Below are 21,757 nucleotides of genomic sequence, written 5' to 3'. Positions count from 1 at the left end.
ATTTTTTGTAGTTCCCAACATTGGAAATAAGTCTCCATTGCCTTGAACATCGAATACATGCAAATCTACCACTACTGGGCCTGCGCGAGCCGGAAGCCAATGCCTGTGTGATAAAAAGCTGGCACGCAGTTCATGGGTAAGAATCAAGAGTTATGTGCCAGGAGAAAGGCAGCACATTTGAAAATGGCACTGCACAGTAACATTGCTCTCCAAGGCTTCAAAGCTAGCAAAATGTTGCACAAGGTATGGGCATAAAAACAAGAAAGCCTCAATTCTGTAGCTTTTATAAATCAGTACTAAGAAAATTCCAGCCATTTTTAAGTAGCACACTGTTCTTGCATTATATATGCTTGCGACTGTTCTTGCAACCCTTTGGTAGGGGTATTTGAACATCAACAGTAAACATTAAAGGATGACTGAAGACAAACTTTAGTGACTGAAAGCGCATGCACAATAAGTAAAGCTAGTGCTGTTGTGATCACCGAGGATCTCTACAAAATTTGTTGCACCAAAAGGAAGTTTTTCTTCATTGCGAGGAGTGATAGTTGCAGTTGCGGCTTTACCTTCAACATGAAAATGCCTCTGCCATTCTCGCAGCGCTATTAAAATAATGGCAAAGACAGTTCACGTCTTGTAATCATGCAGGTGTGGTCAGCTCAGTATCCGTTACGTCGAAACTCTTAAGTTGCCTGCAGCTACCTGCACATGCTACAAGCCGGCACTGCCAATAAGACAACAGTTAGATACTGAAGAACTAAGCTAATGGTACCACCCATTATCTACGGTCGTGTACCTTAGCCATCAAGCTTTGCTAATCATATTTCTAATATACTAAATGACAGAGTGATCAATAATACACATTAGTGGAAAGCACCGAGGAGCATAATGAAATACCTTCTGCAAGCCAGGTTTTGCAGTTTTTTTTTGTTTTTTTTTTTTACCTATAAAGAAAGCATTAATAAAGCAGGTTTCAAAATTTAAAAATAAGAATTCGAATGTGTTCTAGCACTATTACTGCAGCACCTTAAATTACACAGCAAAAGACAGCAGTTGGCCTCCCCTCCATGCTTTTCCAGTCAGAGCTTTACACCTGTTTGCTTCGTTGTTCCCTTTACTTTGCTCGGTTTTACAGCATGGTAACAGGGGCCTCGGCTCCTATGATGTGCCAGCAGTTCCTAGCACATGTCCAGGCCAATCCAACTGCAAAGTCTTGCTCAGCAAGACGCATCAGTTGTAAACTTGGGTCCTTCGGCACATTTCACACTTCTGCAAAAGGAACATGCAGAAATGTACTGCAAATTTAAATTTTGCTCGCACGTTTTTTTAAGCTAAGCAGCAACTATGCAAAAGCTTGCTCATCTGAAACCCTTCAAACTTCTCTGCTTTCTATAACTTATTAGAAGATAAGCTCATTAGTTTTAATTCATCATGTGCACTAAGAGCATACTTACAATTTTAATATAAAACTGCTTAAAGGTTTTATTCACAGGGACCTCCCCAGCATCTTGTCAATTATGGTCATGTTTTGTTGTGGCAGCCTGTATGGTAAGCACTTCTTCTAAAGCAAACAAATCCAATCCGGCATAAATGCTCCACATTAAGAAGAAAGCACACAGCTACACCTTGTGCAGACTTTTGCGAACTTTGAGCCAGAGATATTAAGCTGCAATGCGATGTGTTGATGCACACACTCCTTGTAAGCCACATTTAATGCAACTTTTATATTTCACCAGAGTACACACAATAAAAATTTTGTGGCAGCATTACCTTTTTTTGAACACCAAGCAATGCTTGCTCCGACAAAGCAGGTGTATTTGAATTCGAAGGGTTTAGAACGACCTTCGAAAAAAGAAAAGCCCTTTCGACATGAAGACAAAAAGCACACTATTTAGCACAGCCTTAGATCTGAGTCACAATAGCAAAGCTATCTCTTAAGGACGCAATTATGTCAGACCATTGAAGGCCTGAAAAAAAAAATATCCTTTACTGTGACCTACTCCGTACTTGAAGCAGAATACCCTCAAAAAAATCAAATATTAGATCACTTTGGCTAAATCATATGGCACCATAGAAGTGTCAACTATGTACCATTGAAGCAGGACTTTTTTTTAAACACTAACCCTTCAGCCACCAACCCCGAGCTATACTTGTCATGGGAGGTTGTACCAATGTCTTCAATGACTAGTCACACTTGTCCGGCCTGATGTTGCGCTGCTCCCTCTACCAAAGACTAGTTAGGGTCTGCAATTGCATTGGTTGCAATTTTCAATACTAGAGGGTAGTATTTATCCACGAAATGTGTTTCAAGCCTGACAACAGTCATTTTTGCCAAAAATCTAAACAATTTGGTGATTTCAGTAAGTTTTTCAGGAATGAATTTGATGGTTAAAGGGTTAAAGCAGCACGGAAACTTTCACACTGACATCAATTTTTTTATGCTGCATCCAGGCATGAATGTGAAGCTCAAGTGCGTAACAAATTTGTAGCGCCCAAAAGAAGCTTGAGAGAGGATATTTCAGCTAGGTTGGCTAAAGGAGACTATGCACATACAGCCAACTCAGCTGTTGATGCACTCGTGGACAGAAGTAGGGAACAGAAAATTTCGTATGACATACACCAGCATTCTGCTAAAACAGTGGATGGCATCCATAAAATTGAGCAGGCAAAACATGCCTATAGCTGTACACACTGCAAATGCTTGGCTGTTGCAGCAGTTTTGCATGCAATAACAGAATCACTGTCCTCTCCCCTCTTAACAAAATGGAAAATTTCTGGAAAACTTCTCATAGCAGAAAATTTCAGGCCCATTCACACTGCCCAAAATCTTGATTTTGCCCTTAAAGAACTTAGCTTGCAGAATTCTAAGAGTATATATATTTTTTAAGATGAAGTGTGTACCATACTAGAGATCCTTTCTGTTACCGTTCTGCTCAGATACCACAATGGCACAGCGCTGTCAAATGGATGTATCAACATGTAATGTTCCTCACAGGCAATGACCAAAACAATCTGTTGAATGAGCCGGCCAGTAAATGGCTTTATAAATTTGTTCAAATGCACTTGCAGCCACTATGTGCTTGCACAACACTAATTATGACTGCTGACAGGAACTGAACAGGACACTTATCATTCACGTGTGACAAAGCAAATCCATACCGCACAGTGAATGCAGAGCAAGCATGCATGGAACAGCTGGCATACATGGCAGCACAGCACACATGCAGTCTTTCATACAAAGCAATACAACAATTTTTAATGAAACCGGTTTAGAGTATATAACAGGACTTGACACAGACTCCACACAACTTGAAGCTTGCTTTGGTAAAACAAACTGAACACAACATGAAATTCATAAGACAATAAATGCTGCTGGCTTTTCACGACGAAACACTTTTATAAAGGGAACACAAACTAACATGCAGAAAGATGAGTGCTAGACAGTCCACAAAGGACATTTTTTGCTGTGGCAACGATTCCCTGTGCAGTTCCGTCAGTATGCTTTAGATGTATGCTTGAGAAGCAGAGCTGCACAAGCTTCTGCCACATGCCATAAAAACTGGGTGGTAACAGCTGGCCAGACACCTCCACCAAGATAACTTTCTTAGAGACATCGTGCTGGGCAACCCCCCCCTCCCTTTTTTTTTCTTTTTACAACAAACAGGAGCATAATAGAGTCAATGTTATACAAACTGCCAGCTTGCACAACTGCAAGTAATGACCATTTGATTATATACACAACTTACGCCATAGCACACACATGACAAGCCTTAACTCATGTGTTTATGGCTGAAATTTTCTTCTAAAATAGAACAAAGAAGATCACTAAATGACATCTTTAAATCAAAAGATAAGCTTCAAAGAACACCAGACTAGGTAGTGTAAGCCAACACCTCTCTTTTAATTAAACAATGTGCTGGCTGTTGATCCAGGATGTCCTCCAGCTTGTGGCATTACTCTTTTTTTTTTTTTTTTTGCAAAGCACATAACATTGAGGTTTCTAATGCTGCTGGCAGATATATTTTGTTGCCACGAGCTCAGCGACGGAAAACACTGCTTGGCTTGCTCATACAAGCACTACCATTCCCCAAGGCGTTGAAGGCAAAACTTTTCTGAGGCCTGTAGCAGCTACAAGAAATGGCAAAGCACATATATAAAAATAAGCAATGAATGCAGAGATGGTGAGGTTAAAAGCTAAAAGCTTTTTAAAGAGAAAAAAACAGCCATGAGACACCATAAAATGATAAAAAATCTGCAACCTTTAGTGTACATAGGGCTAAGATGATTCAGCAGACCTTAATAGGTATTCCAAGCCTAAGCTGATACTGAAGCTGCTATGCATTTGCCAACAGGTGAAGCCAAGCCAAGCTTAAGTTTTGCCTTCAAGTAAAGCCAAGCCACACATTTAATTTCAAAACCTGCCTCATACACTGCTGTAGACAACTGCCAGTTTCACAGAAGGTAAAGAAAATGAGTAAAATAAAGCTTTAACAAGTCTTGATGTCCAGAAAAAAAAAAAAGTAACATCAGCGCATGTACACCACACAACACTAGAAGAAACAACTGAAGCAAGAGAAACTTCAAGGAGCTGCTCAACAGGCTAACATCATGAACGGTGCATGGGTTAGACTGGCCAATGCAAGCAGACTCAAATGGTCTTCAGCCGAGATTCATGGAGCGCGTTCACATGGCGGCTTGGGCAGTCTTGGTATTCTGAAGGAAAAATAAAAATAAATGGAAAACTAAAGTACTATTCATAGCAAAATAAAAATTCGTTTTGAGGAAATGAAAGGCACACCCTGAGAGAAGGAAGAAGGTGGGAGAGAAAGAAGAAAGAAAGAAAGGTGCCATGGCATAGGCCTCCAGCATAATTTCAAACACTTGCAATCTTTAATGTGTACTGACATTGCGCAGCACACACAGGTTCCTTTTAATTCTTTCCTTACCACGGCACTAAGCGTCGATCGCCGGTGAGCGAAGTTTTTGAGCGCGAATTTTAAAAATACCACTGCGTCCTGGACTTGTGGCGCCATCTCGGTGATGATATACAAAGTAGAGTTTCCGTTTCTGCACGGTTCACATTTTTACCGCGTGGCGGCGATTTTTAAAGGGCGTGCGGGTGCGAAGGTTGACGCGCACTTGAGCGGAGTGATGGCGTCGACATCCAAAACCGCGCGCGCTCGAAAGATCGCAGTTTTGCTCGATCCCGACGACCCGGCAAGTGATCTTTTAGACTCATCGAGCACAGATGACTCGGACATTGATGTCGCGTCGTCGGAGTTCAGCTCAGATGAGGAAGACGCAGCCGATCAGCTGGGAACATCAGCTGTTACCCACAGGTAAGTTTCGGAATCGGCGTCCGCTTTGTTTATGGATATCTAGAGCCGGTTCAATTGCTCGGTTGGTGTTCAAACTATTATTTTCTTTATTTATAGAGTGTCCACTTCATTTGGCATGACGTGCTTCCTCCAGCCCAAAGAAGCGTGGAGTTTCGACCCCAGAGAGATCTGGGCATTGACCTCGGGATGACGCCAATCTGGCTGAATGAAACATTTATGGCTCCAAAAGTTTTTGAGCTATGACTTTCAATTTTGCTGTGATATTCTTCTATGCAGTGTTAACTATTTTGTATCTATCATAAGCGTTTTAGAATTTTTTGCTCTGAAAATATAAGTTACTCATTTAGAAAGTTTGCAGTGAATTTCATTAATTATTTGTGATAATTTTTATTACCCATTTTGTTATTACTGTATTTCTTTCGTAATATGCTTTTGTACTGTGCATCTAACACGTGCGTCTTGGTATATAGTATTGTGCTATAAGTTAATCTTTTCCTTGAAAAAAAAAATTTCAGTAGGACCAATCAAGAACTTGAATACTTCACTATGCGTCTTGTAATTTTTCCTAACTCAAAGAGTACTGAGTGTATGGGTATCATTTTATAAAGAAATGTTGCCTATTGATATACCCACAATTTGTATATTTTGGAATTTCGGTAAAAAATTTTTTGCCAGAGATATTACTCTTTACTCAAACTTTTTGCATTTTTTGTTGTTTTTTTTGTTCATGAATATTTTTTATGTAAATCAATTTTTTTGTATTTCTTAAAAATAAATACTGCTTGAAAAAGCACGTTCATTTACCTTCACTTTTATGTACCGCATGGCACTGTACATTTAGTAGCTGTTGCACAAAGAATTCGTAACTAAACCATACAAAAAACAGCCACTTTCCCCGTGGTAAGGAAAGAGTTAAATTCTGTGTCTATTGAAACGTGGCTGCTGTAGCCAGGTTCGAGCCCAGGTACTCCAGCTCAGAAGCCAAGTGCCATAACCTCTGGCACTATGGTAGGTGCTAAGCTCTGCGGCTGATAAGCAGAAAAACAGCTTGTAAGGGCCGTACATGATGCCAAGTGGCTATTTGTGCACTGATAAACTAATGGCATTACCAGCATCGCTGTGCTAGTTGATTTGAGAGGTTTTATGTCATAAAGAAATGCAATGAAGCATGCCATAATGGAGGATGACAAGTTAATTTTGACCACCTCAGGCTCTCTAACATGCATCAAAATCTCGTGACAGGCTTCGTTGCGTTTTAGTGTAGCCTAAGCCAAAATGGAGCTAACTGTGGCTGGGAATCCAGCTTGTGGTCTCAAGCTCAGTAACAAGTCAATAGGGGATATTCAAAATTCCATAAGTGTGCTTTCCCACACAATGTTGTCCAAGACAAGATGGCTGACCATGCGTTTCCAGCTGAAACAAAGCAAGAAAGACTAGATTTTTTTTATGCTTCCAAAATACATTTCTTACATTCTATCCACACCCTTAGCACCTGTCCTGTAGCCCTTGCAGTTTTTTTGTAGAGAATCCGGCCATCTTGTCTTTGGCAACATAGATTGTGGGAAAGCGCACTTGCGGAATTTCGAATATTCCCTATTGGGCCACCATAGTGGGTCACTACACTACTTGCATGATGGTAACTAGATTACAATAAGCTTTTTTTCCTATGAGGACTGAAAATAAGTTTGTAAAGCCAAAGACTAAATATAATTGATTTAAACTGAACTGTGACACACTATAGTGGAAGCCAATTGCAGCAAAAGCAGGGGAAACTGATTGTAGACACGAGAAGAAATGCCTCGCTTCAACCAGCACAGACTTCAGTGTCCCAGCTCTAAGCATGAATGCATATTACCTGCATACATTACAGTCAATACTGGCTATAGTACTCAACTTGAAGAGGATTGTGAAATAGTTCGAAATATTGACAATTCAATATATAAAATATGCCAGCAGATATGCTGATCAGTAACCTAGAAGCAAGAATAAGGTGCACCCACACTAGCGGCAGGCTTTCAGCAGTGGTGTGTAACCTACTGGTTAAGAGCTGCTCACTGAGCAACAGCTGCCTTGCACCAATGGCTATGGGTGATGTCTGCTTTCATTGTTAAATTCAAGTTCTTGCTTTTCATTGTGTCAATGGTTCCGGCGACCACAGAACATGGCACCGTGAGTGGAGCACGAAAACTGCATCGCACTGCTCCGGTCAGAAGACTTGCGCCACGCCAACTGTAGCACCACCCACTGCTCCAAAAGCAGTTTCCCCTCTCCTGTTGCCTTTTGCACAGTCCCACCCTATGCTCCCCTAATCACTTGGTTTCCACAGCGTTTACATGTGGTTAGCATTGCCTGCAGGTGTCCAAGACCACATTGGCCACGCAGCCAATGCAGCTGTGCTCGTCCCCGAAATCGCGTGGCACATTGCTCCACATGAGAAAGGTGATACCAGGAGCATCACTAAGAGAAGCATCACTGCAATATATGCATACAACAATGCTGTACTTTAGCATGGGAATTCTAAGAGGATGTTAAGACTGTTTGATATACACGATCTGATACATTTGGGGTCAACTGTAGTGCAAGAGTGCTGCATAAAACAGGAACTAAAAAATAGCATGCAACCTAAACAGTGTCACTTTGTGGATACGAACTCCTAACGAATACACGGCACTTACCCAGGCAGCAGCTGAGGCAAGGTTGCGGTCCTTGCCACACACGGAGCCCACATTGACGCCTGTCAGCTGGTGAACCATGCTGGTTGTCTTGGTGATGATGTCGATTACCTCACCAGTCAGCTTGCCTGCTCCAACCTCGCCTTTGCCTGAGGACACCATCACAATGCGCTTGCACTGAGAGATGGGTGCTGCCACCTCTGCTGCCACCTGCAACAAGATGGAGCATATTTCACTCAAGACAACCCTGAACATGCTGTAAAACAAGAGCCTTTTAGAGTCTGCCCCATCACAATGTGCCTGCACACTGACAATTCCAGCCAAGGAAGTTATATATGAGCAAAGCAGCCTGAAATGGCAAAGTAGCCTGATGTGGCTTTGGAAGCATGCATGCTGTGCATACACACAAACCAGCAGCATCTCACCAGACGTTAAGTGTGCACGCCACTGGTGGGGCAGCAGCTGGATTACACATCCCATGCAACATTTGCATGGATGACGATAGTGAATTTTTATGGTGCAAGGGCATTTGCGGCCAAAGAACGCCATGGCATAAGGTATATTCGTCTGCTCAAGGTGGGGTCAGAGACCCATTTCCCAAGCATTCCACCCTGATTAAGCAGAGCACCTGGCCACGGGAAGCTTGTGCCCACTGTATCACCGGTGGGCATCCCGCAGCCAGGGGGATCAAACCCTGCACCTCCTGCATGCGAGGCGGGTGCTCTACCACTTTGCCACCGCTGCAGTCAACATTTGTACGGAGCATGAATGGGTGAGGCCTAGTGTTAAAAAGCCATGCGAAGTATGAAAGAACACAGGAGTGTCCCGAGGGCAACTGTGCACATTGGAAGCACATGCCAGCACAACAAGGCATGTCTTCAATTGGTTAATGAAATTCATTTTATGTACTTCCCATTCTCTCCCGATGGGCTGCCCGCCACCAGTCAGCAACAGCACCAAATCTCAAGGGTCTTTCTGCGACTATCAACAGCTTGTGAATTGCATGTCAAATCTTTCAGTTTCATGTCTTACTATGCTTGCAATACAGAGTGGAACATGAACCAGTGCAGTGCTCAGACAGAGCACATGTTTTAAGAGCATGAGAGGGCATGCTGAAGTGCAGAATTGTGGCATCTACTGCTAAGACACACGCAGGGCACATGTGCATCCTTAGAGGTCACACGCATACCAGGTTCCTTGCTATTCCCCGGTATGCTTTGTATTTTAGGGAATGGCTGCAGAAGGTGCTGGTGACACTTTGGCAGCTATAGTGCTCCATTTTCAGCAGTCACTAAGGATGATGTCGCACATACCATATTTACTTGCATAATATGCGCACTTTTTTCTCAAAATTAAACCTTCAAAAAGGGGGTGTGCAAATTATGCGGACATTTCTTGAACACGTCCCCCCCAAAAAAAATGACTCTACAAAGGCAATAATGTAGAATGTATAAGGTATACTGCTGCATACAAGTCGACCCTACAACTCACGCCCCTCGCTAGCCAATAAAAGTTGACTTCAAATACAAGTAGACACCTACACTCACCCCCGCCCCAGACGTACATTTTATAGTTCCCTGTGTGATGGCATGACTGCGTGTGTGCAGTTCAAAGCAATAAATGCGGAACGATGCAATCACAAAGCCAGCAGTCAGAGGCAAATGGAGATATAAGACAATAAAAAAGTGCCCTCGTATGCGGCCCGGCTGAGTAGCAACGAACAGATTCTGGTGTAGCACACGCTTCGGAGGTTACCAGAGGTATGCTCTCACAGTGTTCATAAGGGGAAGCAACCGTCGGTGCAAGAGAGTCGGGTAAATGGTGCACAATTGACTTTTCCTTACTAGAACCAATTTACGAACAAATTACTTTTTTTTTAACACCACTCACTCACTTTGCACAGCCACACGCAGCGACGTGGCCGCGCCGATCTTCCAAGCCTGCCCTGTGTGCACCCGTGTGCATATGGAGTGCTTGCGCAGCAGGGCGCGCAAAATATGTGAGGAAAAGTTTTTTTTTTTTTTTAAATCTGGGTAAAATGTGGGTGTGCAGAATATGCAAGTAAATACGGTACTGTCTGCAGCGCGAGCCAAAGGCTTGGCTGTGAAAGTTTTGCTTGTAACTTGGTTTCAACTGAATCTGCTTTGGTTATAAAGCCAATCTGATTCTAAACCATGCCGTGTGAAAGTGAATGAATTGGCATGCCTGTATCTCTAAAATAGATCCACGGTGAAGAGGGCAGGCAAATGGGATTAACACAAAACAAAGCAAAAGAGGTTTGGGCTAGTTTATGGGGTTGAACGTTCCAAAGTGGCTCGGGCTATGAGGGACACTGTAGTGGAGGGCTCCGATAATTTCGACCACCTGGGGTTCTTTATTATGCACCAACATCGCACAGTACTCTAGCGTTTCGCCTCCACCAAAATAAAATCACCACGGCCAGGAATCAACCTGCATCTCTTAGGTCAGCAGCCGAGCACCTTAACCCCGAAGTCACCACAGTGGCTTCAAAAATGAACAAGGGTTGAGGGGGAACCTTAGAGTGCTAGCCAACGTTTTGACAAAGCAAGATGAAGACAAGTTCTCTTGTCGAAATGTTTGACAGCAGAATGAGGCTTTCCCTCGCCCCATGTTCACCTTGTTTTATGTTGTAGCTATAAAGGATCATTTGTAGGGTCATTTGTAGGGGTAGGGGGTAGCTGTGAAGCGAATATGATTACATGTGGTTCAAATTCAAGACAAATGCTTTCTCCCAAAACAAAGATAGAAAAAGAAACATATATTGCATACACACTTTACTTGTTATCAGCATAGTTCGTTTTTATGATACCTGCAAGGCCTACAGGCATTACATCATCATCAGCCTAACTACGGCCACTGAGGGGCAAAGGCCTCTCCCATGCCTCTCCAATTAACCCTATCCTTTGCCAGCTGCGGCAACCATATCCCTGCAAACTTCTTAATCCCATCTGCCCACCTAACTTCCTACTGCCCCATGCTACGCCTGCCTTCCCTTGGAATCAACTCCGTTACCCTTAAAAGACCAGCGGTCACCTTGATTTCACATTACATGCCCTGCCTAAGCTCATTTCTTCCTCTTGATTTCCACTAGGATGTCATTATCCCGAATTGTTCCCTCACCCACTCTGCCTGCTTAAGGTCTCTTAAAGTTGCACCTATTTTTCTTTCCATAGCTCACTATGTTGCCCTAAACTTAAGCTTAGCCCTTTTCACTAGCCTGCACATTTCTACCCCATAGGTGAGTACCGGTAAGATACAGCTGCTGTATACTTTTCTTTTCAGGGATACTGGTAAACTGCCATTCATGATCTGAGAGAACCTGCCATATAAGATCCACCCCATTCTTATTCTTCTAGTTATTTCCCTCATGAGAGGGAAATAACTAGAAGCAGTCACTACCTGCACTAACTCGATGTATTCCCTTACCACTTCCAGCACCTCGCCACCAATAGTGAACTGCTGCTCTCTTGCGAGACTGACATTACTTTGGTTTTCTGCATGTTAATTTTTAGACCCACCATTCTACTGTGCCTGTCTAACTGATTGACCACGCATTGCAGTTCATCTCCTGAGTGACTCAGCAAGGCAATGTCATCAGCGAATCGCAGATTACTTAGGTATTCTCCATTAACTCTTAACCCCAACTGTTCCCAATGCAGGCCTTGGAACACATCCTGTAAACAGGAGGTGAATAGCATTGGCGAGATTGTGTCTCCTGACCTGACACAGTTCCTTATTGGAATTTGATTAACGACTGAAAACCTACCACAGTCCTCCATAAAGTCAGTACAGATATCTTCCAGTACTTTCACAGAGAACTCTTCTACATCCTGATTCCACAATGCCTGCATGGTGGTGGGGTTTCCACTGAGTCAAATGCTTTCTCGTAATCAAAGATGGTGACATACAGGGGTTGGTTATCTGCACATTTCTCGATCACCTGATTGATATTGTGAATATGGTCTGTTGCTGAATGTCCTTTACGAAAGCCTGCCTGATCATTTGGTTGACTGAAGTCTAAGATTGTCCTGACTATTAGCGATTACCTTAGTAAATACCTTGCAGGCAACGGACATTAAGCTGATCGGTCTGCAATTTTTCAAGTCCTTGATGTCTCTTTTCTTATGAATTAAGGTAATGTTAGCGTTATTCCACGCTTCTGGTAAAGCTCGTGGTCATAAGGCATTGCGTATACAGGGTGGTTAGTTTTTCTAACATAACCTTCCCTCCTTCTTTCAATAGATCTGCTGTTACCTGATCCTCACAAGCTGCTTTCCCTCTTTGCATTGCTACTAAGGCTTTTTTTACTTCAGCTTTAGTTACTGGAGGGAGGTCCCATTGCTGTGAACTGCCTCTATCATTAACGTCCTGGTGACACTGGCTACTATATAGATTTGTGTATAACTCTTTGGCTACTTTAACTATCCTATCAATACTGCTAATGACATTGCCCTCTCTGTCTCTTAATGAATACCGTATTTACTCGCATAATAGGCGCACCCATAGTTTGGTCGCGAAAAATTAATTTTTTTATTTCCGCGCATAATAGGCGCACCCCAAACTTGGCACTGTGATCAATACTGTATTTACACGATTGCAAGCCGACGCCTCGCCGGCCCCCACCCCCAATCTTTATGTTAACAAAGTTTTTGCTGAACTGACTACTGGTCCACACTAGTGCTGCTGCTGTCGCAGCTGCTGCGGACCCGCAGCACGTACAACGACATCGTGTAGAACAGCCGCACGCAGTTTTCAGGGATGCTCACTTTAAACGTCTGTTTGGAAAGTTTCATCTCCAGCCGGAAACGTTCCAGACTTAGGCCCGCGAAAACCTCGGCGCCTGGAGTCACGTACGAAAATTTAGGCACGCCACAGACGCAACTGCCGCACTTCTCGGCCACGTCGAGTTTCCGACCTGCCGCATGCTTCCCGTGTTCGAGAGCTAACTCCCAGCCGTGTAGCTATTAAGGTGCTTGCCCCTCGAGCTAAAACAGCAACGCTCGGCGGCAAAGCCACAAACCACGATGAACTACGCCATCGCGCTACCGCAGATCCCGGCACTTGATAGCAACAACAACAACAAAAAAAAAACCCAGAGCTGGTGATGCTGATGGCGATATAGATAGTGAACACTCGCGGCGGAAGAAAACATTGATGATGATGATAAGCTTGGCCTTGGGCGCCCTTCGTGGGCGGCGTCTGGAAGCTCCTTTGCGTGTGTGTGGCCTCCGCAATCAAGCGCCCGTTGCGCAGCCAGCCGGAGCTGATCGCGGAGGCCTCGACGCGTGCATTTCAAAGGCTATTCCCGCGTGGGTCGTGGAAAGTTTCGGTGCGGCCCTTAAACGTTTTTTTTTTTTAAATATTTTCTTTGGGAAAACGGGGTGCGGCCCGTACACAGTGCGTTTATGCGGTATGTTCAATTCTGCGAGTCGAAAAATTTCCGGAAATTTTACCCCGCGTAATAGGCGCACCCCGAACTTTGAGCCGGATTTTCTGGAAAAAAAGTGCGCCTATTATGCGAGTAAATACGGTACATCTGGTTTTTACCTATGCCTAGTTTCCTGTTCACTGCTTTTGCTTTTAGGCTACCTCTGTTCTTTAGAGCATACTCTGTTCTCTCCATATTACACTTCCTTATGTTGACCACCTTGAGCTTATTCGTTAACTTTGTAAGCTCTGCCAGTTCTATCCAGTCTGTAGGGTTCGACGCTTTCATGCTTTGACGTTTCTTAATCAGATCTTTCGTCTCCTGAGATAGCTTGCCGGAATCCTGTTGAACCATCGTACCGCCTACTTGTACTGCGCACTCCATAATGATGGCTGTGAGATTATCATTCAGACCGCTATCCTCAGTTACAGCCAAATATATGTTCTGCAGCAATATCCTATATTTCTCTTCTTTCCCTCTTACTGCTAACTCATTTAATGGGCTTGCACTTAACTAGTTTCTTCCATTTCGTCTTCAAGACCTTACCTTACCATTCTGTGGCCGCTAAACATACCTTTCCAAGGACCTCACATCCTGCATGATGTCAGGGCGAGCACATAATACGAAGCCTCAATTTTAGTTTCTCCACTGGGGCTCTTCCAAGTACACTGCCAGTTCTTTCGCTTGTGGAAGAAGGTATTCATGATCCATAAATTATTTCTCTCTGCGAAATCTACTAATAACACACCGCTGCTATTCCTAGAGCCTATGATGTAGGTGCGTACCACCTGGTCTCCGGTCTGCTTCTTGCCTACCTTTGCATTGAAGTTGCCCATCAGTACAGTGTATAGTGATTTTACTTTACTCTTTGCCAATTCCACGTCTTCATAGCAGCTCTCAATGATCTGGTCATCGTAGGCCTGCATCACCTTCAGTTTGTAACTCTTATTAAGCCTAATTACGATAGCTGCATATTTTGCGCTCTCTGCTTTTAAGCAACTTTTAATAATACGCATTCACTTTGTACTCAAAAATTTCATATTTGCACACTTCTACTGTAGAGTAAATGTCCTGTTGCCAAGTGTAGGCATGGCAGTGGGTGAGTACCTTTGGTAGAGTGTCAAGCATCATGTCAAGGATGGCTGCCTCCTTGTATTCTCGGAAGGCATCTGCTTTCTTGATCAGCTGCTCTGCTTCAGCCCGCGCCTTGCTCTCAATGGCAAATGCCTCAGCCTCTCCTTTCAGCTGCAATGGCAGAATGGACATAAGGTTGCATATGAGTGCGAGATACTTTACGGACTTTTTAATTAGCAAAAAGTCCACTGAATATTAAAAAAAATAAAAGCGGAAAAGTCCAACCCCTACACATAATGTAGCCTAATGCATCAAGTTAAAAAGAACAGTGAAAAGGACTTCAAAGTGCAGTAAAGTGTGCAGTCACCTGCTGTTTGAACCACAAGTACCACAGCTGAAGAGAAAAAAAATTAAGTCCTTCACTTTCGACATGGACCTTCTACATACTGGAACCAGTAGTACATATTGGTTATTGTAAGTCCTTGCTTAGAGTGGATATAATCCTAATCAAGCCAAGTGTGCATGATGCATGTTCCAAGGAGTGTGGTTTCCAATATCAACAATAGCACAGTTATGACTTGCCTTCGCTAAGTACCTTCCTTAACAGTAAAATTAAACTGTGTACACTTCAACTAGATGAGAGTAAAGCACTATTACAGAAATATACCTTAACTAAACCAGCCAGCAGATACAAAAAACTGCGGCACTAAATTTTTTTTCTGCTCATGCATGAGGCAATGTAACAGCTTCCATGGACACCACACATGCTAGATACAAAACAAAAAGTGATACAGCAGGAGGAGGAAGGCGTGGAAACTCACACGAACGGCTTCAGCCTCAGCTTCAGCCTCCATGATGACACGGTTGCGGTTAGCCTCTGCCATCTTCTCAAGGCGGTACTTCTCAGCCTCAGCGGGCCTGCGGACGGTGGCCTCGAGTTCTTTCTCACGGCGCATGATCTCCTGCTCCTGCACCTGAATCTCCTGGGAGCGCTCGACCACCTGCACCTGCATCTGTTCCTCCTTGATGCGCTGCCGTGTCTTGGCCGCCTGCAGGCTGTATGCCAGGTCACTGTCTGCTTTCTGCACATCACAAAGGAAAAAAAAAAGAGTCCAGTACTTAATACACACACCCAATATGCACGCAAAGGAAACTTAAAATTTGTATTCCATTCATAATATTGCAGCAAGCCAGCAAGAACACAAATGCCTTATACAGTCAATCCCGGATATATAGAACCCGGATATATCGAATTATTGCCTATATCGAACAGATGTAGAATCCCCTTGGGAATCTCATGCAAAAGTATAGGAAATTTGTTTACGTTTATCGAACTCCTGTGGACCCTATATTTGATATATCGAACTCCGTGCCGTGCCGAGCCCCCGCAAGTGCGCTTCTCCAGTATGCGCCACCCTGGAAGTGGGCTTCTTTATTTATGAATACTGTCAACCCTCATTTGAGGGTCATTACAGGGAGGGAAAGTGAAGAGACAAAGAAATGCACATATAACCATGAATGAACAAGCTTCTTTGAGCATACAATACAAGAGAGCATTGAAACGCAATACAGTTCACACCACTGTAGAACCACCTGCTATACAAAAAGCAATATTGGACTAGCGCACGCTCCTGCAAATGGGCTTCTCCTAATAAGAGTTCACGCGGCGCTGGCCTTGGACAGCTGCGCTCTTAGTCACTGATGGGAACTTTGTGGGGGGTGTGAAAGGAAATGGGAATGGCCATAAGGAGCTGGGAAGAGGGAAACCCTGCTGGCCGCAGGCCCGCAGACACCTAATTTCTGATGCTCACATCGTGGCTGACATCACCGATACCGAGGAAGCGGACCCGAGCAGTGACGAAGATTGTGCGAAGAGGCCCAGCCGCCATGCACTGCGGCTGAACTTGCATCCGCATTCAGCGTCCTTCGTCGCTGTTGTGGCGCAATGGAGGGCACTGGACTTTCTCATTTGGATACTATCAACAAGCTTGAGGACAGCTTAATGAACTGCATGGTGCAGAGGAAGAGGCAAGCAAAGCTCACTGACTTTTTTCTTGCGAAATAAAGCGCGCTGATCGTGGAGTTGTGCTTTCGTTTTTGTGGACTTGAGAGGAGTAAATCGGTAAGTTCACACTTGCTACGATCCCGGGAAATTGTCCGAGATTTGCGCAGTTTTAAAATAAGCGTCTAATAGGCATATTTTATATTTCGAATTATTGATATATCGAACTTTTTCGCGATCCCCTTCGAGTTCGATATATCCGGGATCGACTGTAATTTTAGCAATTCAAACAAAACACAAGAGGTCCATAAAGCTACAGTCGGCGACAGGATATGAAGCTGTGCCAGTTGGCAAAACAAGTTCCACTGCGAGTACAGATGTAGAAATGGAAGATAACAGATAAACATAAAATGCAAGTGTGGTGCCCTGCACACTTAGTTGTCTTCAATTACTTCACTCGAACCTAATGGAATCAGTAACAGCTATACAGTAGGGGTGTGCGAATATCCGAAATTCTGAATACAAGTCGAATATGTTTGATATTCGGTTCATATTTGTATTCGCGAAATTGTTATTTGAGAGTTTCCGAACATTCTCAAATTTTTGAATATTCGCAGCGACTGAACATCACGTCAACTTTCATAAATTTGACCATGGAAAAACCCCTATGTCTGGGAAAATTACCTAACAATTGAGTTTAAGGTGCCAGGAAAACAATGCAAATGCATTCTTTCTGCTTTCTTCTTTGGCGTTTACTGCGTGGACCGATCGCATTCAGGTGCCGCTAGGCCTGACCTCGTGCGAAATTCTGCATGTGGGCTGTTCCACATGGCACCTGATGTGAACAAGATGGCCAACCACATGTTTGAACAATCACGAGAAAGCACGCTGTTTTTTTCTTTGATCCTTCCACAACATGTTCTATAACACCCACAGCCATGGCATTCATTCTGTCGCGTTCATAACTCTTAGCGTGAGCTCCACCATCTTGTTTTGGTCAACTATGATATGCAGGAAAGCCCACTTACGGGACTTTGCATGAGGCTCCGAAAGGGGAGGGCCCAGATGTCACAGCAGCGCGATTGTGTAAAAATCCATTCTGTATGGTGGATTGCAACTCTCGCTCCTCTTAAATGAGCTTATCTACGATAGGAAGTCTCCTGTGGTTAGGCCAAAAATAGTCTGCCTGCATAGTTTCGGTTTCTGAGCTTCGCCGCTTGCCCACAGTGACAGCAGCTGTCAGCCAGCAGGTTTTCCGGTTATCCGAACCCAGACATCGACTGGCACGTCACTGGTCACTTCGTTTTCCTTTTTAAATACTGACGCCAATGTGTGTTTCCTTCGCTTGTGTTCGTTTTCCCAGCACGCCGAAACTACGCGCTCGTCATGGGCTTTTCGTTGTTTGTGCAATGGGGCCTTCTCATAAGGCTTCATCAAAAATTTCCACATTTATGATTTTTTTTTTTTCAGGGGCGTCGGGAATTTCATAAATCGACGTTCGGATAATACGGGCATCTCTACCGGTCCCTTGAAATCCAAATAATAAAAGTTTTACTAGCCATCATGTAATTTTTAGTTGCCAGTTATGTGTCATTTCATGAATTTAATTGTGCATGACCCCACTGCAAGTTGCAAACTTATGCTGTCTAATAAAGTACAGTCAAAAATTGATAATTCGGCCTCCCTGCCCACTCCCACCAAAAATGTATACAAGTGAATGGCACCACACATATTTGTTAACTCGGAGTGAAATCGTGCGCGCACTGGTTGATTTGGATTGAAGACATGCCAGGAATGGCACTGAAGTCAGTTTTCCAGACACTCATCACTACTGTCATCAACCAGAAACTAGTGCCGGGCCGGAAACCACCCTCCATCCCAAAACCAAAAACGTACGAGGGGCAGCGCCGCCACAGTAAAACTTCGTTTATTCGGGTCCTGTTAATTCAGAAATTCAGACTGCCGCCGGAGTCCCGCCAAACGCCTAAGCGAATCTATGGAGTCAGAAGCTCATTTATTTGGAGGCCGCGGGACCCACGTTGGTCAATTCGGATGAGCCTCCCAAAGGGGTGCGCGTCGAGATATGATGCGTGCGACAGACTTGCTCCTTCTTAGTTGGAACACCCAGTATATCATGCACAAATACACAAATTAAATGACCCAATGGCTTCCATGTTTCCAGTAAAGGGAGCAAAATGCAACATGGCACTCAAAACAGTAAGCCATAGCAGAGTTAGTATGAGCCAAAAAAAACCAACCTTGGTGTTGACTTCCATGTCATAGGCAGCCTTCTTAAGCTCGAAGTCCCGCTGAGCCTTGGCTATCTCAGTGTCATTGAGGTAGCGTGACGCCATGCGCTCCTCCTCAGCTAGGGCCTCCTATAATATTTGAGTTGAGCAATTACCTCCTGAACAAAACTACAATAGCTGCACAATTTCTACACAAGTTTCTTACAAAAACAATTCCCTGCAGACAAAAAGAAAAAGAGCAATGAACACACACAAGGCAGCTGTAAGTTCTCTCTTTAACCAACAAGTGCATTGCTAGCATTGTCTCAGTTACACAAATATTTACAAATGGGATTCATTGCATTACTATTTGAGGCTCATGCAGTTTTATGTTGCACTTAACTTATTGAGAAACTCGGTACATACTAGCACGAACCACATACCTTGATCTGCGAGTCCCTCTGTGCTTCAGCTTCTCCAATGCGGGCGTCTCGTTTGACCTCCGCCGTTCTGGCCATACCAAGAGCCCTTAGATAGCCCTACAGGAAAGAATGCATACGATAATGGAACCATCATTTAATGCTAGCTAACCTCTTATGCCACCTTTCCAACAGGTGCTTAGAAACAGTTCACAAGATTTGGTTTTATGGAGTTTAACATCCCAAAGCAACTCTGCCTATGAGGGGTGCCGTACTGAAGGGCTCCGGATAACTTCGACCACCTGGGGTTCTTTCAACGTGCACTGACATCACACAGTACACGGGCCTCTACCATTTCGCCTCCAACGAAATGCGACTGCTGCGGCTGGGATCAAACCCGCGTCTTTCGGGCCAGCAGCCAGGCACCATAACCACTGAGCCACTGCGGCGGCTAGTCAAGAGAACGGAATTCATGTCTGACAAATAGCACGAAAGCTTTTAAAGTGACGGCTGGTCAAATGGACATGTAGATGACACACTAATGGCAATAAAAGCTGGCGCAAAATCTAGAGCACCAGAAAATGAAGGATGACAAATCTTTCTCCAGCCATTATTTGCCATCCTTCTTATTCTGATGTTCTATGTTTAGAGCTGGTTTTTGTTGCCATGAAGCATAAACTGTGCCATTATGCAGTTGTGTTCTGACACACCGACCATTTCATTGGAGGCATGAGCTCTTTATAGATTTATAACAAAGTGTGCTTCCCCCCAAAAGCATAAACAAGCTGCAAATACCAACACATGCTGGGTATAATGTAACCATCTTTCTTGCTGCCACTAAATTGTGTTCACCATCTCACACTTGGTACATTTCATCTTCAACATACATACATACGGCCTATCATAGCATCCTTTAAAAATGAAATGATGTTGGCACTTCAAACCTCGGGGCCTGCTACTTCAAGTTGAGTCACTTTCGGCGACACACAACTGGCTGAAATGCCGGAAGAGGGTATCAGTTCTGTTGTGACTGAGTGCCTGTAGCAGTCAAGCATAGCAACTGCCACCGTGAAAGGTGCGGTGGCATTTCTGCTCTTTGCTGATAAACAGAAGATGACCAAAAAAGAGGCCAGCCAAATATTAAGTTGTGCATTGAAGCCCATAGTGAAGAGGCGATCTAAAGCTTCCCCGCCCACCTGATGAACCTAAATAAACAAAACAACATTTCAAAACCTTTGTTCTTGCACTCGTAAAGGCTGGACAGGTATTTAAAAAAAAAAAGTAATTTGTGTGACTTTATATGGCTTTACAGTGAGATGGTAACCACTGCAGCCGCCTATCACCCATGGTAGGCTAGACAACAGACAGCTAGTTTGTACAGCATGGCATTTTACAGTTAGCTCGGGGGGAAAAAGGAACGGAGAGGAAAATTTGTGGAGTGAACTCGCTGCACAAGTCATGGACACAAGCTGCCGTACCGAAACAGCAAGACTCAGTGACAACTTCTGGATAACAATGAATTGTGAAACGCAGGTTTAACGTCCTCAAGTGACACATGGGCCATGAGTAGGGGGTCTATGTTTTTTATTTTTATTTTTTGAGAATTTGGGTGTTTATTTCAGAACGCATCTTTTTGTTTTTTTCATATAATATTTTCCGCATACATACGAATTTTCGGTTCTTTTTTGTGAAATATATGTCCCCATGTGGTCAAAAGCGACCTGTACTCCGTTTCATACATCAGGTGCAACGCTGTGAAAGGTACAGAAGTAGTCCACATAAAACAATAGAGGGAGGTGTGTTACTCCGTGCTTGTTTTGTGGCTGAGTGGTCTTAGGCACAAGAAAGCGAAAGCGTGTCACCAGTAATAAGAGTGCATTTATTCAACTTCATGATAAATGTATCATGTGATAGACATACATGCCAAGAATTCATTATTTTTTGCTGACCATGAGGAATGCACTACTTTTTGATCGCAGATGTAGGCAGCGCAAACAAGAGCACTAGCTTTGACAATGTTGCACCTGATGTATGAAACAGAGTATAGAGTTTATCTCGGCCCTTCTTTTAAATGAGCACCTTGTGTATGAGTAATTAACAAACAAATGGTCAATTTTGAGTTATCCTTCAAAAAAGACGTCATACAGTCGTAACAAAAAAGTAAAAGTGTTGAAGTTAAATGACAGGGCAGAGAGGAAAGATAAGTGGAAATTTAGTTTCAAATATTGGCTGCCATGTTCTCGTTCACTCAGTGCTGAATGAGAGGACCATGAATCATGTGGTCCGCGCGCCGATGGCAGCGGTGGAACTGCTGCTTAAAAATCGTGGAAGCAAGCACGTGACACTTTTCTGTCGTTTATGCATGGTTTCGCGTTGACGGTTGCTTGTTATGGTTCCAAGAGTTGTCAGTGTCCTTACATAGATTGACGGTGCTATACGATAAGACATCGCTTAGCTAGGAGGTGAAGCCTCCTCATCTGCAACAGTGTCCGAGTTTGCGGATCAATGAGTCAGAACTCAACCGCAGTGCAAAATTCCAAAGATACCATTCTTACCATGTTCCTGGTTCACGCAGCT

The 21,757-nt window shown here is 43.7% G+C and overlaps 1 protein-coding gene across 1 annotated transcript in view; it reads right to left on the bottom strand.

Annotated features, from left to right (window-relative positions):
• Window positions 1-1,691: 1,691 nt before the first annotated feature.
• Window positions 1,692-21,757, bottom strand: part of Flo1 (flotillin-1) — a 37,605-nt gene continuing 17,539 nt past the window's right edge. The window contains exons 6-11 of the mRNA XM_089581217.1: window positions 19,205-19,300; window positions 18,792-18,911; window positions 15,353-15,613; window positions 14,565-14,702; window positions 8,012-8,218; window positions 1,692-4,710 (exon numbers count right to left, since the gene is read on the bottom strand). Coding sequence (XP_089437343.1) covers window positions 4,681-4,710; window positions 8,012-8,218; window positions 14,565-14,702; window positions 15,353-15,613; window positions 18,792-18,911; window positions 19,205-19,300 — 852 coding nt within the window. The 3' untranslated portion in view covers window positions 1,692-4,680. The remainder of the gene's footprint in view (window positions 4,711-8,011; window positions 8,219-14,564; window positions 14,703-15,352; window positions 15,614-18,791; window positions 18,912-19,204; window positions 19,301-21,757) is intronic.

This window comes from Amblyomma mixtum, chromosome 3, assembly GCF_055824585.1.
Source record: "Amblyomma mixtum isolate Tamu chromosome 3, ASM5582458v1, whole genome shotgun sequence".
NCBI lineage: Eukaryota > Metazoa > Arthropoda > Arachnida > Ixodida > Ixodidae > Amblyomma > Amblyomma mixtum.
This window is presented reverse-complemented; position numbering and strand designations above follow the sequence as displayed.